The 24,716-nt window shown below is 43.9% G+C and overlaps 1 protein-coding gene across 1 annotated transcript in view; it reads right to left on the bottom strand.

The window, feature by feature from the left end:
* LOC111159933 (fibroblast growth factor 9) overlaps positions 1-24,359 on the bottom strand; it is a 30,562-nt gene extending 6,203 nt beyond the window's left edge. The window contains exons 1-2 of the mRNA XM_022522620.1: positions 24,083-24,359; positions 15,223-15,326 (exon numbers count right to left, since the gene is read on the bottom strand). Coding sequence (XP_022378328.1) covers positions 15,223-15,326; positions 24,083-24,359 — 381 coding nt within the window. The remainder of the gene's footprint in view (positions 1-15,222; positions 15,327-24,082) is intronic.
* Between the last annotated feature and the right edge of the window lie 357 nt (positions 24,360-24,716).

Below are 24,716 nucleotides of genomic sequence, written 5' to 3' on the forward strand. Positions count from 1 at the left end.
AGCAGCTTACTTGGGCAGTTGGGGGTTCAAAGATTGGGGACCATCTGAATCCGGGGGCACACGGACACTTTCTATGCTGTGCGTTCCCCATCCTGTGGCACCAGCAAAGCTGAACCTGCCCACAGACAGTCTATTCAATTCAGATGCCTTCCTTAGAATCTGCCTCTAGACATGGATATTTGTTTAGCAAATTATATCAGCTCATCAATTTGTAATTCATTTCCAGAGATGTAGTCCCACATGGGAAAGAAAACCATGCTCCTGGTGCACAAGGATTCAAATTCGAGAAGTCCAGTATTCGCTTTAAGAAACATCGTTGCTTGTGTCCCTATGTGGACAATTAAATGTGGCACATTTAATGCTTCCACTGAGACCCTGACAGGAAAAATTCATGAAACTTCTTTTAGGATCTCAGAACACCATTGTAAAAAGAAATCACATGTAACATTTCTTACCCTACAGGATGATCTGGTAAGAGTAGCAGGCCATTCAGTGACGACTTAAAAAATACATCAAAGACCTGCAAACGCTGAAGAAAACTCCCGGTGCATAGCTCCTAGCGCTCTTAGCTCCAGAGGGAAGAGCCCAGAGCAGAGGGAAGGCCCTGGAAGAATCTGACTGACACACAATAGCAGAAACCCTTAAAGCTGAACAGCTGGGAGGAGAAATTAAGGAAATAAGGGATCCAAAAAGACAAAGGCAATTGAATCCAACTACTTTGTTTCCAAGATAACCATCACAATATATACCTTAGGGAGTGGGAAAAGAAAAATGTGCCAGAGGTTTTCTATGATAGACAAAACGGGTTAAATTAAGAACTTGGTTTGTAGAAATAAAATTAAAAGAAATCAAAAAATGAACCAATACAATGACAGTAGAAGCCCAAAGATTATTTTTGAAGAACTAAAAGATTTGTAGAATTTCCTTATGTAAAGGAATGCCGAACTTCCACAAACACAGACACACACTCTGGGAATGGGGTGGGAGGGCGGGTTGATTAATAATCCTGGGCCTCAATTTCCTTTCTGTAAAATGAGAGAATTGGACTAAGACATTTCTAAGGTCTCTTTGGGTCTAAGATTCTAGTGATTCAGTGTTGGAACCTCAAAATGGGAAAAGCAGAGCTATCCACAAGAACTCTGGAAGGACATATTGAACAGGAAATGGAAAAAGAAACTGTTGTGGAGGAAAATAGGGAAAGAAACTAAATAAAATGTGCTGCATCAGTTGCCCACTGCAGAGAGGGTGGGGACAGCTGATCAGAAATGCAGACTGAATTAATGCTTCCAGAAGCAGCCAAGGGAATGAGACTGCTATTTCAAGGAAGAAATGAGGACAAGGAAGAAGACATCCCTTTGGCACAAGGCGCCCTTCTCTCTTCTCCCTGGGAGACCATTAGAATGATCCTGTCTGGAAGGGGTCTTGCCTACTTTGTCCTTACACTTTGGAGCCTGCCACTGTCCTCTTTGCCATGTTGGCCACCAGAAACATGGCTCATTAATGAATGTTTGCCTGACCCACAAACCATACATCATAAGTTCTCCCTTGGAGAATTTACTTGAGAGGAAAAACCAAGTCTTGCAAGAAAACAAACTCAAACCCAATGGGAAAGCTGACACATGCATAGGGTAGACAAAATGCAACCTCAAAGATAAATAATACCGAACTCTTTAACTTCTCAACACCCCCCTCCAGCCAATGCTTGGGGGCCCTATAGCCCCATCACCACCCAATACCCACAGAGAAACCCTACGTAAAATAAAGTCATAAGGGAGATAAAGCCTGCCTCTGGCATCCCCCTTACTTCTTGGGTCCCCAGCTCCTAGCTCCAACCATACTCATGCCAGCCCAGATTTCTCTAGAACCAAACTTTTCCTCCCACCCCTGACTTTGTGACATATAAATGGCCCTGCTCTCTTAAAAAGTGACCAGTGTTGCTGTCTTTTCCTCTTTGCAATACAAAGGTGACTGTGTCTAACTCTCTCAGGGCCCTTCTCTCTGCTAGAGTGGAACAACCAACTTCCAACAGTAATCAGGGCTAATACCATCAACTAATAATTCCATTGCTCCAAAGCAAAATTCATACGCTGACATAGATCCTTTTTTAAAACTGTGCTTTAATCCTGAAAAACCAGTTCCAGTGGTAGACATTTCAGGTGCTGTGATAGCCTGGTGAATCCACTAATATGTGAACATAGGAAAAAAAAAAAAAAGAATTACAATAATACAAAAGTAAATGAAATCCCAAAGAAAGAAACTTCTTTAACTATGTGGATAAAATAACAGTGAGCTACATATAAAAATAAAGTATCTAAAATTAATCTTGATTAATCTTGATTAATCAATTATCTTGATAAGCAAGGCTTTATGGTTAACACTTCAAAGAATGATTCCAGGGATGCAGGAATGAAGGAGATTTATATCTATTTTCATAGACTTCGTCATACATCTTCGTTCCAGAATTCAAACTTGCGAAAAACACGTTTTCTGTGCATCTCACATCCAGTCAGGTGTCTGAGAGGCTGCACAGGGGCAGCGTTCCTCACACTCATCCATGAGGAATGCTAAGGGGACAAGCTTGTGCTAACGAGCCACTGGGAGCCAAGCAGTGCGCTGGCTGTTTTATGGGCTTCGTCTCCTCTAATCCTCGCAGCAATGCTGTGATGTGGCTGTCATTAGCCCTGTTTCACAATTACGGCTCAGCAAGTCTGAGTAGCCTGCCCAAGGTCGCACAGCGAGTGAGCCACAGAGCTGGGATGCAAATAAGCCTTGTGTTTCCACTACTCTGTGCTTTGCCTCCAGCTTCAAACCTTTCCAAGTGCAAGTATAGGCTTCGGTATTTCACCAAAACACTGCAAACTGGAAATCAACTTGAAAGATAATGAAAAAGAATACAGGCCACATTGACACAACCAAGAGAAAAACTATATGAAACACAGCAATTCGTGTGGAAAAAAGGAAGGAGGGATGAAATCTAGGGCCAAGTGTGGACAGAATTATGTTGAGAACATACAATGCAGCATGGCAGCTAAACGGGTAAAAATCATTCAATGTAAAGCAATCACATCATGCACCCCAGGGAAAGGGATGCCTTTGGTATGACCTTGGCAAGTTTGTTCTTGGAATACTGCATTGAGCTTTGAGAGCTTCATTACAAGGGAAAAAGCAAATGATGGAGATTTCCATGAATTCTAGTACACACCAAAAAAGGAGTAAGAAAAGAGGGGATCAACTCATGTCAGGATTTTAAGCATTTATAAAGAGGACAAAGACAGCTCTGTGTATGTCTCTCCCACTTAATGCCATAACCTTTTAATCCTGAGGGGGAGGCCTCGGCAGAAAGGGTGTCAGGAAAACAGACATTTTTCTCGGCCACCTGTTTGTACACCACTGAGGTGTACCGGTCAAAACTGAAAAATGATGTCTCTGCATAAGTACACGTCAGTCCCCGGCATGGGGGAGGCAAGAGGGAGGAGGTGGCCCGGCCACCACTGTAGCTGCCTTCAGGGTAGTGGCTCCTCCTTGCCTCCAGCAGGGCCAGCTTTCTTTGTAGGGCTCAAGGGCACCTCCCATGCCATGGCTGAAGACAGTGACCAGAAAAGACCTTCCAATGTCAGCAGTGTAGCTTCGGGCAGCAGGTGGGAGAAACAGAAGCAGAGACAGGACCACAGCAGGGGGACCAGAATTAAAGATAACAAATCAGGATATATCCAGCAGCCACCATGTTTCTGAGCCCAGCTGCAAAGCTGCCTTCACGCAAGACTTCCTCTCCTCAAGACACCTGCCTATTTTTCTCCATCTCCTCTGTGAATAATCCTGGAGTTCTCTCCTGCCTTGGAATTAAGCTCTCTCCTCTAACTTCTCTGAACCCTTTTTGTACATAATTCTATTATACCAAAGTATAATTCTTGGTTTGTATATCTGCCACCCCCAATAAAATTGCAAGTTCTGGGACCAATTCTAAGCTGGGAAGAGGAAGCATCATTTGCATTTGTATGTAGAATTGATCTCATTATTTGCGATAGTTCTGTTCTCTAAAGTCACCATGAACATTGAAGTCGAGAATATGGATGCACTGCTCATAACAGAAACACCGGGTCAGGTTCCATGCAAGTCAGTCATAACACTTTCATCAAACCATCAAGAAATAAGCTTGTTTTTTGTGGGTTTCTATTTAAGTTAATGTTGTAGATTCATTAACAGTGAACTCATAGCCAACAGCACTGTGGCTCACGCTCACAAAAGACTCTCTCACTAATCTAGTGTGCTCCATAAGACCCATCACAGCCATCTTGCGTTTGGAAACACCAGATAGCACTTCAGCGCTATGCCTGGGGGGCATTTTAAACAAAAAGCACAAACAAAAAGCACAAAAAGGGAAAACGTGGCACTAAATAGATCCCCCAAAGGACATTTGTTTATAGTGTGAGCTGAAGAAAGAGAACAGAGAGCATCACCTGGCAAGACCTCTGCTGGAAAGTGCCCATCAGGCCATTCCCTTCTGCTTTCCCTTGAATGTCTGCAGATGACCGACCGCGCAAGTGTCACTATTAATGACTTAGAGTCACAAGCAAATTTGTAAGGACACGAATTTGCAAATATACAATCTGCAAATAATGAGGAGCAAGTGAATTTCAGGACCAGTATGTATTAGTAGTGGGTGGTGCCAGTGGTGTTTGTTGGCTCTACAAAAGCCAGCAGGGAAGACTGAGGGAGTAAGTGAGGGTGTGAGCAAGTGAGGGTGTGAGTGAGTGAGTGAAGGTATGTGCAAGTAAATGGAGGAGTGAGTCAGTGGCGAACAAGTGAGGATATGAACGAGTGAGAGTGTGAGTATGTGAGTATGTGAATGAGGATGTGAGCAAGTATGTGAGTGAGGGTATAAGTGAGGTTTGAGTGAAGGAAGGTGTCAGCAAGTGAGTGTGTGAACAAGTGAGCCTGAGTGAGAATATATGTGAGTGTGTGAGTGAAGGTGTAAGCCAGTGAAGATGTGGCAGAGTAAGGGTGTCGGTGAGTGTGTCAGTGAGTGTGTAGGCAAGTCGGTAAGGATGTGAGTGAGCACAGATGTGGACAAGTAAGTGAAGACGTGAGTATGTGAGCAAGGGTGTAAGCGAGTGAAGGTTTGAGCAAAGGAAGTTGTGAGCAAGTGAGTGTATGAACAAGTGAGTCTGAGTGCGGATGTGTGTGCGTATGTGACTGAAGGTGTGAGACAGTGAAGGTGTGGCAGAGTGAGGGTGTGAGTGAGTAAGTGACTGTATAGGCAAGTGGGTGAGGATGAGTGAGTACAGGTGTAAGCAAGTGACTGAGTATGTGAGCAAGTGAGGATGTAAGCAAGTAAAAGTATGAGCAAGTGAGTGTGTGAGTGAAGGCAGAGCCAGCGAAGGTGTGAGGGAGTGAGTCTATAAGTGAGTCTATAAGTGAGGATATGAGTGAGTGTGTGAGTGAGTGAAGCATGAGCTGGTGAAGGTGTGAGGGTCTGAGTGTGTAAGTGAGTAAGGATGTGAGTGAGTGAAGGTGTGAGGGCGTGAGCCAGTGAGGGTGTGAGTATGTGTCTGAGTGAGTAAGCAAAATGTGGGAGTGAACACGTGAATGAGTGAGACTGACCCAACTCTGATCAGCCTGTCTGGCATCACTAATTCAAGGAACCGGAGGAGACTGATACACTTAAAAGAGAAGCAGGAGGCTCTACGATTCAGAACCTGTCTGTGCAACAGGCTCCAGTGAGGAGGAGCTCAGGTCCCGTGACCAACAATCCATTCTGACGCGAGAGGTGATGTTGGAGAGGTGAGATGGAGGATGCTGCGAGGGAAAGTAGCAGCTTAGTGAGGCGTGGAAGAAGCAGGGGGTGCCTGGAGGGGGTCAGCTCGTGCCTGTCGTCCCCAGTGTTTATTTTCTCTTGGTGGTCCTCACACTGCCCAGTTTACAAATTAAACAGATTTCATGTGTGCAGGGAGGCTCAGGACAAAAAAACCATTAGTCAGCATTGCCAGTCAACTACTTAAGTGAGATATCCATTGCACAGATATGCTGTTCTTTTCAAATGTATATATGAACTGCTCTGTAACAAATGCATTTTTCAATGTTAATGAATTCACCTACGTTTTGTCATAATTTTTTTTTTTTCAATCAAAAGACACAAGCATAGGGGCCCCTGGGTGGCTCAGTTGGTTAAGCCCTCTGACTCCTGATTTCAGCTCAGGTCTTGATCTCAGCATTATGAGATCGAGCCCCACCTAGGCCTCCCTGCTTGAGATTATCTCTCTCTCTCCCTCTCCCTCTGCCAGTACCACCCACCATTTCATGTGCCCTCTCTCTCTCTCAAATAAATAAATTTATTAAAAAAAAATAAAAATGGTTGGGGGGTATTCCTGGGTGGCTCCTTTGGCTAAGTGTCTGCCTTCAGCTCAGGTCATGATCTCAGGGTTCTGGGATCGAGTCCCGCATCCAGCTCTTTGCTAAGTGGAGAGCCTGGTTCTCCATCTCTCTCTGCTGCTCCCCCTGCTTCTTCTCTCTCATACTCTGACAAATAAATAAATAAAATCTTTAAAAAAGAAAAAAAGGCACAAGCACAATTACCATCCTGTGTGACTCCCTAACACTTTCTATCAAAAAGGGAACCTTACACACAAAATGATCAGGAACCACTCTGGTCTGTCCTCTAACCTTCAGAAATTAGGTGCTTAGGAGCCAGGATCCTCAGGAAAAGAAAGAAAGAAGGAAGGAATGAAGGAAGGAAGGAAGGAAGGAAGGAAGGAAGGAAGGAAGGAAGAAGGAGAGAGAGGAAAGAGGGAGAGAGAGAAAGAAAGATGGAGAGAGAAAGAAACAGGTGATCTGGGATCCCACTGACAATATATTCATACTTTCAACATGTAGTAAGTGCCATCTGCATGCATGGCACTGTTTTAAGTACCGACAGTTCCACAGGAAACAAAGGTAACCACATCCCTGTCTCCACAGAGCTACCCTTTAGGAAATGAAATTCCAGTAGGGACACGGAAGAACCAGAGCCAGTGGAGGCTCTGCCCCAAGAAACAGTCACACTCTGAAGCTTTCTTCGCCAGACTCCTCCAGCAGACCCTGAGACAGCAGTGTAGAGCGAGGAATAAGAGTAAAACCAAGGTCAGGAAGACAGAAGAGATCTTGTGTGAAGTCTACACCTGTCATGAGGAAAATTCTACTCCGAGACTCCTGAGCCTGAACAAAGACCATGACTGAGCATGTTGCCTGGTACCCAGAACCTCCTCCTCCAGAAGAAAGGAGAGCCATCTCCTGAGCTATTAATGACTAACACCAAATCCTTTCCAAGGCCTTTAAAGTCTCCAGACCCGTGTTCTGTGACTTTGATCATTACTGAGGTGGGAAGTCTTAAACATGTCTCAATAAATCAGTAAAGCTAATCCACGAAACAACTAAAATTAAACTTATACTTAACTAAAATTAAATAAACAAATAGATATATTTGTTAAAAGATGATTTTTCCATGAACTTATGGCCATTGGTACAGATGTTAAGGAAACAAGGCAACCACAAAATAAAAACTAGGCTATTAGAAAGGGGAAAAAAGTTCCAAAAATCGTATCTGTAAAGGAAATACTAAATCCTTCTCTGACACATGGTTAATTCTGGTAAAATTATTTTGTATTCACAAAAATGGATGGCAACTCTTATGCATATACATCAGACAAAGTTTATTCATTCACCTATGCTCAAATCCAAATTCACCTACATTCAAATTACACTAGGTGACCTTGAAAAAGCCACTAAGCCACTAAACCGTCACTCTCCCATCTCTAAAACAAGGACAGTGTATGAACTAAATCAAATAATATAGAAGATGTTCCTCTGAGGTGCTGCCCTCTTTATCACTGAAGAGTTATTACTCAATCCTTTGAAAATTGGCAATGTACATATGCAGTAGAAAATGATGCTCTATTTCCCAAAACATCAGTTTAAAAACCACCTATTTCTAGAACATGCTGCTATCAAGTGGATTACTAAACAAATGTCCCTTTTCATTTCCTTTATATGAATTACATGCTTTGGAGACTATCTACAGGACATGCCTAAACATCTACAACCAAAGTAATCTGAAACTGACAAACCCCAGTGACAAATTGCTAAGTCTAGCGGTGCCTTGCCATGTGGTACAGTATTCCATTCCACAAACACACTAGTTTATCATGCTTGCTCAAAAGCTCTCACAAGTGCCGATGCAGAATGCCCAATGGAGACAAGAAGGCCTCCACTCCACTGTCGGCCTCAAGCTGCCTCTCCAGCATACCACTAAGCCTCCTTGCTGGACTTCACACCTACTGGGATGGGATATTTTCAAAACTGGCATCTGCAGACCCTGAAAGACATAGGACTTTAATTTGGAGAACTGCAAGTTTTCTATATAAATGTTTTCACTTGGTCATTCCACCTCATGAGAAAGTAAAGGGACTGTTTTAAGGCTGTTCTGGACACTCCAGATGACCACCTGTAACCAGACAGTGGTGCCCAAGAATGCAATTGTGCTGAGTAGTGCTAACCTGTGCTACTTTCACCATCAGAGTTAATAGGAAAAGAAAAAAACATACCTAGCCCATCATCTAGTTTCCCAAGAATTAGAATAGGAAGGCTGGGCTGGGAGGTGGGGGTGGTGGTAGGGGTATAACTATCCTCCCGAGGTGCTCCAAGGAACAGGTGGGCTCAGCTCAAAAAAGCTTCAGGACCACACTGACAGTGAAGCAGTGTCTTAGCCTCAGACGGACAACATCTTCTGTCATACTAAATCAATTGTGCCAATCTGGATTCTATTGGTCTTAGAGTTTAGTGCAAATTTTAACATTAATATGTTTTGAATTGAAGTTGCTAAAGAAGTATAAGAAGTTCGTGTCAATTCCTATTCAAATGACATAGTCACAATCATTTAAATTAGTATGAGTTTCTAAGGCTCTTAGATACTTCATTGTTTCCTCTTAAAGAGACTGATACATTCCTTTACTCTGTGACAGGTATCTCCCCATCTCTACCCCACAACATGGAGACACCTTGCAAGGGAAATTCTTTGACTCGCATACCTCTAACCCAGTAGAGACAACTGCTGAGACCACTGTATTTTTTTTTAAAGTTGATGTGCATAGGAAACACGGTCAAAAATCCATCACACCTTGTTATTACATGGATTCATATAAACCAGGGCCCAGTTGTGTCTCTGGAAACATAATAACCAAATCTACTAGGAAACACATGTTTTATAAGCATCTCCACCAGAATGATGGTCAAGTTCCAAAGCACTAGTCTGAGGGCTACAAGAACCAGGCATGAGTCACACTCTGCCATCTACAAGGCCTGGGTCTTTAAATAAGGAAGAAGAGGACTCTGTCAGTAGGCAACCACATCCTAGGTAGTGCTGTTGACACACGGTGCCCAGATACAGCAAGGCTCTGCATCCAAGCGGGTCGTGACAGGCCGGAGAGCTGGCTCGGCAAACACTGACCATATGCCAACTGCACAGAACGTGTATTGCTGGGCCTTTAAAAAACAGAAAGATTATAAAGACAGAAAATCTGATGCCTGGAAATTTAATCTAGTGGAAAAGACCAACAGGAATTAAAATTCTAGACAGAAAAAAAGTAAGTGCTATAAAAGGGATACAAACCCGAAATCTGCACGTCATCTTTTTGTATCACTTTTATAGATTCTATGCTCTGCTTTCCTGTATCATTATGATTTTAATGATTATGCTACCTTCTTTTAATGAAAAGGTAAAATAGCTTTCACTAAATGGCAAGCTTCTTGAAGGAGATTGTTTTCATGACACTCTTTTTGAAAGAGATATTTATTATAGTCAATTACTCTTGATGCTTTAATGTATCTTGATAACAGGAGCACCTGGGTGGCTCAGTTGGTTAAGTGTCTGCCTTCAGCTCAGGTCAAGATCCCAGGGTCCTGGGGTTGAGTCCCGCATCGGGCTCCCAGCTCAGTGGGGAGCCTGCTTCTCCCTCTGCCTGCTGCTCCCCCTGCTTGTATGCTCTCTCTCTCTGACAAATCAATAAAATCTTTTTTTAAAAAATAAACACAATATCTTGGTAACATTCAGGTAAGTTAGATGAAGACGCTAAAAGTAACTATCCAAGCCTTACTTCCAGTCTCCTTGGTAAGAACAAAAGTGACAAAGGTAAACTAATACTCTAATAAATTCGAGTTCTCTGGCCAAGTATGTGTGTGTGTGTGCGTACAGTCTAATACCCTCTCTATGACTCAGGCAGGATATTCTAATCTTTACATTTGAAAGCTCATGAGCCTGAACTTGTCTGCCCTACCTTTTCTGAGACTCCTACTCATCCCTCAAGATCCAGCTTAAATATTACCACCCAATTTCCTCGAGCAGTTATTTAAACACAGTTTTGACCCCAAGATATTTGTGTGTTTCTCTAATGTAGTACACTTCACATTGCACTGAATTATTTATAAATATATTTCTCCTACCAAATTTCGAGATCTTTGTTGCACTGTTAAGCACTCAGCACAGTGCTAGGCACATAGTGGGTATAAATGTTTGTGAATGAATGAGCAAATGAAGGAATTGATGCATGGGTGAATTAACACATGAATGTGAGAACTGAACCCCATCCAGAGCCACAATTTTTCAGGTTGTCCTTCAACCGTATCATGATACGCGTTAGCAATAATGTTTTTCCTATTGCCGCATTCTAACAGGGTACCAGAATTCCATGCATTTTTCTGAAGAAATATGACCCCATTCACCTCTGGCCTTTTAGATACATTCCTAACATAAACTTGTAAACAAAAAATTACGTACATGAAAAGAGAAAATTTATCCCAGAATACATTTTAAATTAATATTTGCTATATTTTGCTTTACCTTTTGAGGGGAAATTTGCTATTTCCCCAGATCTCCTATTTACCTTCTTTCATAGTAAGATAAGTTTTTCTCAAGGTTTTCCCAATGTTTAGAAACTTCTCCACTTTAGTTTATTGAGCTTTATGCAACTTCATATAGATAAAAATTCTTTAAGCTACAATTTTTAGTGTACAGTTGACCCTTGAACAGCACAGGGATTAGGGGCACTGACCCCTTGCACAGTCAAAAATCTGTATAGAACTTTTGACTGCCCCCAAACTGAGCTATTAATAGTCTACTGTTACCTAGAAACCTTCCCAACAACATAGATGATTAACACATATTGTGTATGCTATATGGGTTACATACTATAGTCTTAACAATAAAGCTAGCTAAGAGAAAAAACAATGTTAAGAAAATCACAAGGAATAGAAAATACACTTACAGTACTGTACTGTATTTATTGGAAAAAAAGAAAAACCCTGCCTGGAAGTGGGCCCACACAATTCAAATACATGTTGTTAGAGGGTCAGTTGTAATTAATAACAGAATCGTCACCTGTTTCTTTTCTTTCCTCCTCCCAGTCTCATCACATTGAAAATATAATGTTTTGGTCACTCCTCATGTCTACTGCCACACCAAATACGATAACCACAAACCGGATGGAAAATGTGATTTTTAGCCATAGGGGAGCACAGATCTCACCTTCAATCCCCTTTCCTGCCTTAGGTACATGCAAAAGGAAAACCATCTGGCTGCCCGGAAAGCTTTCTTCCCAGCTCTGTACACAAGAAGCAAAAAGATCTTCCTCCGTAAACATTTTGTGTACATAGAAAATATCATGCATGAGGCAGACAAGACTCAGGAGGAAAGCCTAAAAAATCCAAAGCATGAATTCCTGAGATCCAGAGTAGGAAAAGACACTCCAGACCTCGAAGTCAAGCTACTCATCTCAGAGATGAGGAGAATCAGGGCCCAGCACCTCACTAGTGGCAGAGACAGAGCAAGAGCTCAAGTCTCCTGACCTGTAGTCATGCATCCGCCCCTACACTATCTCTTTCCAGCCCCAGACCCAGCCCCAGCCCCCTTGGGTGGGACACACCACCAATGGCATAATCACAGTCCAACTCAGCATGGGAATGGAAGAGGCAGATTCTCCCTTCCAGCGGAGTTCTCAGTACCCCTGAAGACACAAGCAGATCCAGTGAGATCCACATCCATGTGTTTCATGAAGCATCAGAAAAAGTCACAATGCTTAGCTCATTTTAATCCAACAAGTGTTTATTGAGCACCTATCATGTGCAGAAGCAGGCAAAGTGGCTGGTGAAAAGTACTGAATGCTAGGCTAAAGTTCTCAGGCATTCGCCCTCAAAGGCAAGCACTTGAAGGGATCTGCACTGAGAAGTGACACTCATATGTGAGTTTGGAAAGGTAATTCTCCCATGAGTGTGGAGAATGGACTGGAGAAGGGAGAAGCTGGATGCAGAGAAGCCATATGCGGAGATAACTCTTCCACAAAGGAAATCACAATTTGCAAAAGCCCTCCTTATTACACTTTCTTCCGAGCAGTTTCCAAGCCTGAATATACTCTTTACATGAGTAAAGAGTATTTCTCAAGCACAGGAAGAAATGGAGGACTTTTCTTAGACTCGTCCCTTTGCCTAGCTGGGGTTCCATGATCAGGTCATCAGCGAGCCATGTGGGTTTGCAGACATGTAGCAGTGGAGGAGGGACACGTCCTCCCAGCCACACACTCTGTGTGTGCTCAAAAAGCCCTACATGAGGCAGTTGGGCTTCCCAGAAAACATGCCAAGATGTTCTCCCAACTCTGCCACCTGGCCATCACTTCAGGCAGTACCCTCACTGATATTCACTGGGTCTACATTCAGGTTACCTTCTAGAGCCTGCACTCTTTCCTCAGCCTGTGCTGCAGACGGGGGCACACAAAGGCAGGAGGGCAGCCAGAGGAGAGAAGAGATGAGCAAGAAGCCATGGGAAGAGTCCAGACAGGGAGATGAGGCTTGGCTGGACAACAAACATAGACGCCACTGTGCTGAATAAAAGTTCCACTGCTCTCCCTGTCAACCAATAAACTGCGGGAGGCTGTCATGTTGGCAATTTTATCTGAAAGCCTGGTCCTCTCTCTCTGGGGGGAGAGTACTCTGCAGGGACATACAAGGTGGCCCATGGGGTGGGGAATAAAAATGGCCTCTGTGTTTACTCATTTGTTACCTTTTAAAATGTTTACCCTAATATGAGTTTTATAAAGTAAAATAATTTCTATGAACTATATTTTATATGTAGAATCTTTAAGTAATTTAATATACAGTGTTGAGATTCATACTCAAAAAAATTGTTTTGGTGGTGGCATGTGATCAAAAGAGTCTGCAGACCATGATGAGAAACCATGGAACTTTCCAGCCACTAAAGGTTGGATTGTACCCTACATACTAGAAGCAGTTTATCAAATTCAACTGTGACCAACTTAATTTAATCCATAAATTAAATCTCCATATACCTAAAACTGAAAAAAATTGAGGGGGTGACAAAAGGAGAACATTTAATGTTTTCAAAGTGTGAAAGCCAGGGCACCTAGGGGGTGCCCTTAACTGACAGTTAAGCATCTGACTCATGATTTCAGCTCAGGTCATGATCTCAGGGTCGTGAGGTTGGGCTCCGTGCTAGGTGTGGAGCCTGCTTAAGATCTCTCCCTCTCAGGGAGCCTGGGTGGCTCAGAGGGTTGAGCCTCTGCCTTCGGCTAAGGTCGTGGTCCCGGGGTCCTGGGATTGAGTCCCGCATCTGGCTCTCTGCTCGGCGGGAGCCTGCTTCTTTCTCTCCCTCTGCCTGTCATTTCCTCTGTTTGTGCTCTCTCTCTCTGGCAAATAAATAAATAAAATCTTTAAAAAAAAAAAAAAAAGATCTCTCCCTCTCCCTCTACCTCTTCCTCCTCCCTCTTTAATAATAATAATAATATAGCTTCTATCTTTGCACTTAAAAGTTCTGACAAAGATAATTTAGGCAATAAATAACTTTTATAAACCACAAACTGTGTTTAAAATGCTAAACCAAATCTTACACTTAAAAACATATTTTAAAATAATCTATTATCTCAATGAAACACTTTTTCTAAAAAGACTAACAAATCAACCAATCTAGATTCAAATTTTACCAAGGCAGAAAAACCATTCTTACACCATTAAAAATGGTGTGTTTTATATTCAAATTACATAGGCCATTTTTTGTCATATGGAGTGTTTGAGTAAAAATTTTATACTATTCCAACCCTTGTGTGTGTGTGTGTGTACACACATATATATATTTACTAACATGTGGATAGCAAAGGAGTAGATCTAGAAAATGTCTCTCCTAACTATATATGAAATGCCCTTTATTTCTGTCTCCAAGTCTGCATTTTCTTTTAATATTCAATTTTTTATAGATTCTATCAAAGTTCTCTATGTAGAGAGAACATGGATTAAATTCTCATTTGGCTACCAATATTGGCAAGGAAAAACTAAAGTTTGATTTCACTAGGAGCCTTTTGTTGAAAACTCAAGTTAGTCTATAGTAACTAATAATCTATGATTCATAGGCATACATTTAGCAAAAATGTATCAAGTTCCTACTGTCTAACATGCACTGTGTTTTAGAAACCCAGCACAAGTAGAGATAACAAAGATGTAAAGTCAGTACCCTTCTCTCAAAGCAGAAGAAGGAACTCTGTCTCATTCACTGCTCTCCCTGAGCACATGGAAAAGCACCTGGCACCTGCTAGGCTATAATAAACACTTCTTCACTGCCTCCTTCAAGTTGCTTACAACCCAATAGAGATGGGAAGTGAGACACGCAAAAGAAAAAGAAAGAAAGAAAGACACAATACTTGCAAATAATTATAATATTTTTATATTCTTATTCACATACAAGAATATCTGACAATAATTTCCATCTCCCTCTTCTCTCTACATAATCAAGGTCTTATGTAGCTCAGAGAAAGGGTTTATACTCACTGCATGGTGGTCTATTTCTAGTTTTAATTACACTGCTTTACAAAGCTTAGAAGATAATTTCAATTCATTTCAAAAATAACTTCCATTTAATACAAGAAGATGGGATTTTTCACACTTGTGAGTTTTTTATTTACTTGATAATGAAAATTGTTTGGCACATAAATAAAGCATTTTTTCAGAAACTCTGATCTAGTGAAGATCCAGGGCTGATATCTATAAATAAAAACAAAATGGTTTTTCTCAAAAAGCAAAAACTTAAACTCTCTCCAAACAAACTCAGTTTCATTTCTAGATATTTATAATCTAGAGAAAATGCAGTTCAAATCAAATGTGAGGCTAAAGATTGGCAAAGACTCTCCCGGTACTTACTGATCCATATAGCTCCCCCTTCTCATTCATCCCGAGGTAGAGTCCACTGTCCACGCCTCGAATGCTGACCAGGCCCACTGCTATACTGATAAATTCCAGAATGCCTGTGAGACAAATGGCAGAGGGCAAAAGACAGGTCAGAGCACAGAGCAATTCTTTAGTCTCAGCATCCCTAGGACTTTTTGAGAGGACACTGAGCCCAATTCCCAACTTGGATAATCTCACACTCATTAAAGAAGTTTCTCCTCTTAAAACCACTTCCTAAAAGAACTGATTTTTCAGCTAAACTCTATAATAATGATACAAAAGTACTTACCAACACAACATATAACAAAACATTTTAAAAATGAAAAAGCTAGGATTTACAGATACCCTAAGAAGCAATATGACAGATAAACTAAAATGCATTTCTAATTAACCTAATAAGAGTACAACTTAAGGAAAAAAAACAAGTATTTGTGTATGGGCATATATTGGAAAATATTCTAATGAGAGAATGGTCTTCTGTCCCTTAAAACAAGAATGCCAGGTATTAACCAAAGACCTGATTGGTTTATATGGAAAAATAAACCAAGATAAATTTATCATATAACTTTATTAAGCTCCATCTGGAAAATGAAAATAGCTTACACACATCCCAAATATTTCTGCTTGAACAAAGTATTGATTTTTGCTGTACTTATCTAACCTCAAAGAGCTAGTTAAGCAATTAAGATAACATAATATTCGGGGGGGGGGCGGGGAATACTGATACCAAAAGTGCTCTTGATTTAAAATAGGCATGGAAGACTATATCTTAAAATCAAACTAACACAATGATTTTCTTTTTCCCCCTCTTCTTTCCCCTTGCTTACCTCACTAAGAATAATAGCACCTAAGCTGGGTATAAATCCAGAATTTTATGGCCATTTAACAGCAGTTTAAATTTCCCTAACCATAGTGTCATTTTAAGATGATTACCCCACTGTATATTTGGGATGATGCTAGCATTTCTTGCACTTAGCCATTTGCTCAAGTTTGTTGTAAAGTGCTACACTTTACGTAGACCTTGAGTTAACATGTACCAAATACTAACTTCTTGTTTTAAAAATACTTTCAAATATTGAAAAATTCACTTATATTTAAGAGTTTAGAAAGAAAAAAAAAATTAAGGATAACAGTATGCTATAGGCAGTCTCATGTGACTAATAAAAAAGCACTTACATGGATTTTTAAACAATTAATTTTGCAACTTTCACAAAATACTCTGTAGCAATCGGAAGAAGACATGCACTACATAAATCTGATGAAGCAAAGGGTTTCAAGGTGACGTAAAAAAAGAGAGATTTCTTATAAAGGGGTATTCTTAATTCTTTGGTAAGCACAAAATGTAACAAATATCTTATGTTTACATTTTATAGAATATCACATATATTCACATGTGAAACTATTTTCATAAAATGGGAAATAGCATATGGAAAAAATATAAAGAGAAATTACAAATTGCATTTTGGATCTGATAATCTGTGACTCTGTATTGGAAGATGTATCTAAAAGCAGCTAGTTTGGGGCACCTGGGTGGCTCAGTTGGTTGAGCATCTGCCTTTGGCTTGGGGCATGATCCCAGGGTCTTGGGATCCAGCCCCAGGTTAGGATCCCAGCTCAGCGGGGAGTCTGCTTCTCCCTCTCCCTCTGCCCCTCCCTTCTGTTCATGCTCTCTTGCACATGCACGCTCTCCCTCTCTAAATAAATAAATAAAATCTTTTTAAAAAGTAAAAATTAAAAAAAATAAAAGCAGCTAGTTTATTACTAGCCTTCCCTACCTCACAAAGCAAATGGAAAGATAGATAAGGAGATATCTCCATGAGAATCATTTCACATGAGATGCCCTCCCTTATTGATGCAATTATTTCATTTCACTGTACTATTTCCAATTCTTACAATTAAAAAATAACTTACATTGTGGCATTTTATTACCATTAGGAGCCATATGCATATGAACCTCTTCTTAGCTACCTGAAAACACACCACAATATAAGTCATAGTGATCCTGAAATCAGTGTAAGGAATTCATCAATGTCCAATTTTCCTTATAAAATGAATGACAGGACATATTTTGCCCCCATTGAGGTCTGACCACTTTAATATCCCATGTCAAGGGGGAAGAGTTTAATCACAAAACTAAAAGACACTTGCATCTCCGGACACGGTCTTTGATGACCTCTTGGTTTTCCCTAACCAGAAGGCAGCTTGAAGAACTAATCATGAATATTCATCATCATCATCGCCCATCAGGCCCCAAAACAACAGGGGCCTGTGATCCTACAAAACCATCTGACTAGCTTGTCTTCAGAACAGCAAGAAGACTATCAATAAACCACAACAATGACAATCCTAATAGCTTGAACACTTGAGCATTTAGTCTGTGCCAAACGAGAGGCCTTCTTTCACTCAATCCTCAGAACAACGCTCAGCATTACAATATGTCCATCTCCAGCTCACAAATGGGGACACTGAGGTTTTAAAACGTTAAACAACTTGCCCCCAAGCAATGAGACACCAAAGCCTGGATCCTTACTGATTATGTACTTTTATCATTGTTTTTACCTTTTTTTCACTGTGTCTGTGATTTCTGTACCATGTTTATATGTTCATTCCTTTACTAGTGACTAGATGTTACCCAGATCAGACTCCACAGACCCAGTGAGCAGGCAGAGAAAACAAAGAGCAGGTACGTTCCTGGGACTGTGCTCTCTCATCATGCCGAGTTTGGGAAGGTGGGCATCTGTTATGTATGTGGACTATTTACCAAATTGTTTATGTGCACAGAGTTAACATCTAAGTACTGAAATTGTTATTATATATTTCAGAAATGAAAGTATTAAATACCTGTCTTGTTTCTTTTTCTGGCAACAACAAGATAGCTGTTAATTCATATGCACTGACTTATTTGAACAACAAACTATTATTGCGTGACCATTATAAGCCAAGAAACATGCCATTTGTTAAATATACAAAGATGAATAAGATATAGCCAAAGCCCTATATCCTCAAAGTACTTACCATCTAGTGGAAGGAAAGACAAATAGATAAATAAAACAATGTGATAAAGGCAGTGAGAAGAGATGCTTAGGGTACGGTGACATAGGCTTAGGAAGAGGAGTCAGAGGGGGCCTCCTGAAAGTGAAACAAGTTTCTGAGGGGCTCTCCCTATGAAAAGGAACTACCTATGTAGTGACCCCAGGTGGAAAAGATTTCATCATCTCTCACCACCATCCATATCTCTGTAGCTCCTTGGAAATCAGAGACCTCAAAAGAACAGCCCAGCCTTTTTGAGGTCACCTCAGTGATCCAAGGGCAAGCAGAACACTTGAATGTGTGAGTCACAGCATTCCCGCACACACAGGGAGAACACCAATGTTGTAAGGTCAGAAAGACCTGGCAAGCCTGGCAACAAGATCCCCAACGCCCAGGTTGGAATCCTTAACATTCCTGGTACCATCTTGCCCACAAGAAACTCCATAACCTCCACCAAGTCAACCAACCTCTCTCTGGGCCTAAGCCAAGCAAGTGCTTCCAACCATACTCACTTGAGTACAGCCCACTCCCCAGGTTATCTGTTTGCGTGAATGTGCAGTACAGAGGCCTGATGGAGCCATAGCAACCCAGGAGGAGGCATCTGTGTAGAAACATTTCAATGTTTAATGAGCAACAGGAGAGGAATATTAAGAAGGGAAGAGCAAGGAAGAAAAGAAAGACAACTGGAAGAGAGGGAGGGAGAGAATGGTGGAATTGTGCCTAATGTTAAAACTGTGACCCTCACATGCGTGCCATGGTGGGCTGTCTCTCCTCTTCTGCAGACATAACCAAGACATCCTCAGTTCAAAAGGGCCATAGTCATGGGTAGTGACGAAGTGACAGGGGAAGCACAGGGTCAGTGGCTAGTGGCATTTGCCTCTTCTCTTTCATAGCAACCAAGAGTTCCTTTGAGGATGTGTTCACTGGGCTCGAGGGGGTCTGATGGGGTCTGAGGTCATCTCTGGTCCACAAGAGGCCAGGACAGTTTCTGGGACCCCTTTAGGAAAATGACCACACCAGACTTCATCCTTGCTCCGGACTTGCTAGGTATTAGTGGTCAGCCCAGAGCTCTGTTCAAATGGACCATTAACCCAAAGCTGGCCAGCTCCCAAAAGCCCCTCTGCACTGAGCCTCACCTCCAAGTGAGCCTCCATAATAAGGCCAGCCATGGCAAATGGGAGGACAGGCAGAAGCTGCTCCACTCTGGCCCATGCTAAACAACCCTCTAGCCTAAAAGCCCCCAACACTTAACAGAGCTGCATTCTTTAGAGGACAAGAATGTATGCAAGCTGTGGAGAGAGGCATGACATGAAGCTTTCGAAAATAGATTAACCCCCCTCCCTACAGAGCTCCCCGCTCACCCAGAGAATCCCACACCAGGGCTGCCAAATCAATCATCTCAAAGCTAGGGACAGAGTAGGTCTGAGTCTGTGGCAACTTGAGCAGATCTCAGAGTTTCCTTAGGAAATGACTGACTAAAGGGGAGTTTACAACTCCAGTTTTTCAAGAATCTAAACCCATCCAGAAAATAACACCTTACATAGGAAGTCTTTCCCTTAGTGAGATATTGAAGAGGAAACCCCAGGTCATACTTATCTAGGGTCCTGATGAGTTTGGCCTTTCAGAGCCACCACCACTCCAGGCCAAAAGGCATAGCAACAGAGAAGCAAGCCATCTTTCCACAAAGTCAAGTGGTCAGTCCACTCAGGTTTCCTTGTGCCAAGTAAAATAGCGGATCAGGACCAACGCTCACTTTTTTATTATTCTGCATTACCATTTCCTCCATTGATTTTCTGCTCACTTGTTTCTAACAAGTTTCTCTTTAAAGAGAAAAAAAATTATATATATATATATATGAAATGAAACCTCTCACTCCCCCAGACTATTACCCAGACATACAATTCCTCGTTCCTTTTCTCCATGCTCAACCTTATCGCCACACCACCACCCCCAAAGGAAAAAACAAAGGGCTCTCTCAAGGTCCCACCTAAGTTGTCACTGCCGCAGCTCCTGCTGGGACAACAGTAATATTTCCCCAGCCCCCATGTCCTCTGCACTGCCGCTGCTGTGTCACCGCCAAGCTTGCCAGCAGCTGCAGTCACCTGCGGCTGCATGGGGGTGGCAAAAATCATTTTCCAGCACGTTTCCTTCTGCCGGGTCACTGCACGTAGAAATGCACCTTCTATTTTAATCAAGGTGCAAACCTACCCCCATTCCCTACCTACAGCTACTCTTTTCTAGAGAATCTAAGAGAAAAAGGTGAAAACAAAGTCCCCTGAAGGGAGCCGGGATGAAGAGAGGGAGGCTGCAGACAAGGGAGGGAGGAGGGCAGAAGGAAAGGCTGCAGGGAGCTAGCTGGAGCGCCAGGTGTGGCGAGCTGCCGCAGCCCCACGGCCCCCACCCGGAGCCCGCTGGCTCCCCGGCCCTCCCCTCGCACTCCCCGCCGGGTCCTAGCGCCGACGAGCCCAGCCCTCCTTCCGGGCGGGGCTGAGAAAGCAGGAGTAGGAGGCTCCCAGCACTCGCACCTCGCTGCAGAGGTTGCTAATATTGGGACCTGCCGCAGCGGTAGCAGCGGGAGACCGCGGCACTGCTGTCACCCCGGGGGCCGCTTCTCTCTGCAACCGGATGAAAGACTTAAATAACCCTCCTGCCTCACCCTCCTTCCCCACCCCCACTGCGCACAGCCACCCACTCAGCTCCATCCAAACGAGGGTGAGTGGCACAGCGGAGCGCCAGGCGCGCCCATCCCCCCCGCAGCCAGTTCCCGGCCGACCCCCGAGCTCGCCTGTTCGTTGACCCTTCCCCCCAACCCGGGCCAGGGCTCTCCTCCCCTCCCACCCGCACTGCCCCTACCAACCCAGCCAACAGTGCCTAGCGAGTCTAAGGAGTAGACATGTCACTTCCTTGGCGACACCTTTCTCCAACCTCCAGGATTGGGGGTGGGGTAGGGGTTGACGACGTCTAGTTTTTGTTTTATGATCTCTATTCAGCTGCTGACCAGCAGTCCTTGTCCGCTGACCCCAGAACTCGCCTCTTGGGTTCTCTCCACCCTCGTGGTTCCCATAATACCACCCTTGAATCCTCACTCTCCCCAGTGGCACTTACTGGATTTCTAATGACTGCATTCAGCAAACATCTTACCCTAAAGGTGACTGCATTTAAAAAGAAGAAGAAGAAGAAGAAGAAGAAGAAGAAGAAGAAGAAGAAGAAGAAGAAAAGGAAAGGGGGAAAAAAGCCCGTAGGGGGCGGGGAACGTGTAGGAACCCCAACTGGAACATCCCATAATCTCTCCACGCCGGGGCCCAGTCGGGCTGCGCCGGGGTTCGGAGGCGCTCTCTCCAAGGCAGGGCTCGACTAAACGCACACAATGAAGCTGCCCCGGCCTTGTAGCGGTCTACCCCGCTACGCTCCCTCCTCCACACCCCCTGGCCCAGAGGCCGGGGCCCAAGCCCGGGCGCTGAAACGCAGGCCCACGGGCCGCGAGCTCTGCTCCCCGAACGCCGTTAACAATAGCTCACCGCCCCCTCCGCCCGCCTCCGCGGCCCTTTGTCCCCCCCCCCACCCCTTCCCCTGTGGCTCCGGCCTTGTCGGCGGGGGCCCCCCGACCCACCTCCCGGGCACAGCGGAGCCATCGACTCTCCGAGACCTGGCTGCGTGCTTCAGAAGAGGGAGATGGGTCCGAGATAGCACTGGGGAGGTCAGGGGTACGACCTCCAGCCTGTCCTCCGTCCCCGCCACCAACTCTCCCGCCGCTGTGCGCGCCTCCGGCGGTTCCCACACCACAAACAACCGCGCTGCCTGGGGCGGCGGCTGTCAGCCCCGCCGGACCCACACTCACACAAAGAGGAAGCGAAGGGACTAAACTTGGGCAAAAAAAATCTCATTCCCTAAACACGGCCAGAAGTGTGTCAGCCCCAGCCCGTCGCCCCCGGACACAAGGAGTCCCTGCAGCACCAAAGGGCGCACTCCAGCCGGTTAGAAAGGGGGACGCAAACAGAGCGTGTTTAGGACCGCGCGGAGCTGGCCCGGCGGCCGCGCAGTGCGCCGGGGGGCCCGAGCTGCCGACTCCGCACCTGCCGGCTGGGAGCGCGGGAGGATTGGGGCTCCCGCTGCCACGCGCACCTAGGCCGCCAGCCCACGCCACTAACCCTCGGTGCCTGAGCGGTGCAGACGTCCAGCGGGTGCCCGCTGCGGCCCGGTGCACACTCGGCTGTCCCACCCACGGCCGCCCACTGCCTGTTGTTCGGATACTGAACGCTAGGCACTGTAGCAGCCCTTAAAGCGGCCAGATAGAACAGCACTTCTAGTAAAGTTTAGTCCTCGCTTTGCAACAACCAGAGCTGAGTTTATTTCGGGGAGGTGGGGAGTGCCGTTATATTTCAACTCAATAATTGCAAAGCAAATTGACAGCTTTGCCTTTTCTTTTTTTTTTTTTTTTTTTTTTTTTTTTTAAGCAGAGCGGAGACTGCCAGAAATTTACACTAGTAGGTTCAGCCTGGGGCTTGGGCTCGTGGTAAGCAAAGGAAGAAAATCCTGGGCCTCGTGTATCTGGGACCATCCCCATTCCAGGCCTGAATCTTCCTCACCTTCTGGCATCATATACAGCCCCACGAGCCTAAACAGATAGTTTAGGCTGTGTTCAACATCTGGCATTAAAGCATGAGGAAGAAAAATCACCACAGGACTTTATTTTTTACGACCTAGTTTAAGTGTTGTCAGGTGGGTTCACTGAGAAGTTAACTCCTTCCAACAGTCTGGTTGTCCAACTGGCGCTTTCCTTTTGGTAAGTAAGGAAAACCCCCGAAAGTCCCTCGATCGGTATTGTGCTCGCTGACACTGTGCTGCTGGGCTCAGGATGGCCCCCGCAGGCACGTGTGTGCAGGCACTAAAGTGAGCAGAGTCACCAGCACTCGGGTCTGCAGTCCTCAATGCTGAGTCACAAGTACCCTCCTTGGGAAATGAAATCCTCGGGATGCTCTTTAAAATTAGCTCACAGCTTTTGCACGCGCGTGCACACTCACACCAAAGAGCCACCCAGGAAACCCACACAGGGCTGCACAATATAGAAATATGGAGCATCGGTAATAACTTGATAGCTGCAAGGACAAACGCCCCTGGTGAGCGTTCTGCCCTTTCCTAAGTCATTTTCCCCCAGCGCCTCTGCCTCTGCTGCTCTAGGAGTCTAAAATTTTACTTTAGTCCTCCCAACAGAACAATCAGTCAGCCACCTTCGCCTACGGGGTTTTCAGACCCTCGCTGTGGGAATAAACAATACGCTTAATTTACAATTCAGGCAGTATACTTATTAGAAGAAAAAGAGTAGGAGCAAAAACTTCATTGGGGCACAAGATGATAACCACTGCTTTCAGCAAAATGCATTTTCAAGTTCTCAGTAGTTAATGATTAAAGCTTTAAACTCGTGGAATCAGTCCATTCAAAAGAAACTTCCTAAACCCGATCTTCCCGAGTATCTGATGCAAAAGTACTAGAGACTTTTGTTATATTTATAAATCATGCCCTCTTTTCAAAAAAGTCGCGGGGGGGGGGCTTTCAATGTAGACTTGCATCAGTGCCAGCGGCAGATCTGCAATTACCGAGGCTTTTTCTTTTTTCTTTCTTTTTTTAAATCTTTTCCTTTTCTTTCCTTTTTTTTCTTTTTTCTTTTTTTTTTTTTTTTAGCTAGCAAGACAGAGACAGAGGGACAGGTTCCCTTCCCACATCCCCCGCCCGGCCACCACCTTCTTGGTAGTTATAACCCGAACATGTCATCGCACGGACACTAAAGGGTTAATGGTATACCTACCAAATCGGCTGTGGTCTTTCCTGGTTCCCTGGATAGTACCATTGGGGAAGATTTCTAAGTGAAATCCAGTCCTGCAGTATAGCTGCCTCCGCCTGAGAATCCCCTTTAAATGATCCAAGTCCGTGACTGCGGGTCCCCTGGGAAGCCCCCCTGCTTCGGACTGACCCAGGTGGTCACTTAACAAAACCGGACTGTCCACCGGCAACACCGGTACATTCCCAAACGGTACCGCGTCCTGCACACCGAAATAGTTCCCAACTTCACCTAAGGGAGCCATCAGAGGACTCGGCTTTTGGAGCACAGGAATAAACAATAATGACGGTATCAACCCAGAAGATATTAGGCGAGGTATATCCAACTCCCCTCCCTTACTGCAGTTGCAGAGAGAGAGAGAAAAAAAAGGGGGGTTCTTTTCTTCAATCCATTAAATGCATAAATAAAAGTAATCTGCTGTTTCACTGGCACAGGTTCAAGGTCAAACCACTGATAGTCTAAGAAACCACCACTTTATACTCACACACTGACATATTGATAAACATATCTATGCATCTCTATAGATAGATCCCCAGCTCTTAGCAGGCAGGAAGGTCTTCATCCCATCCGACCGTAATAAGGAAAAAAAATCCGTAGTTTC

The sequence above is a fragment of the Enhydra lutris genome, unplaced genomic scaffold (assembly GCF_002288905.1).
Source record: "Enhydra lutris kenyoni isolate GAN:26980312 unplaced genomic scaffold, ASM228890v2 scaffoldscaffold71, whole genome shotgun sequence".
Lineage (NCBI taxonomy): Eukaryota > Metazoa > Chordata > Mammalia > Carnivora > Mustelidae > Enhydra > Enhydra lutris.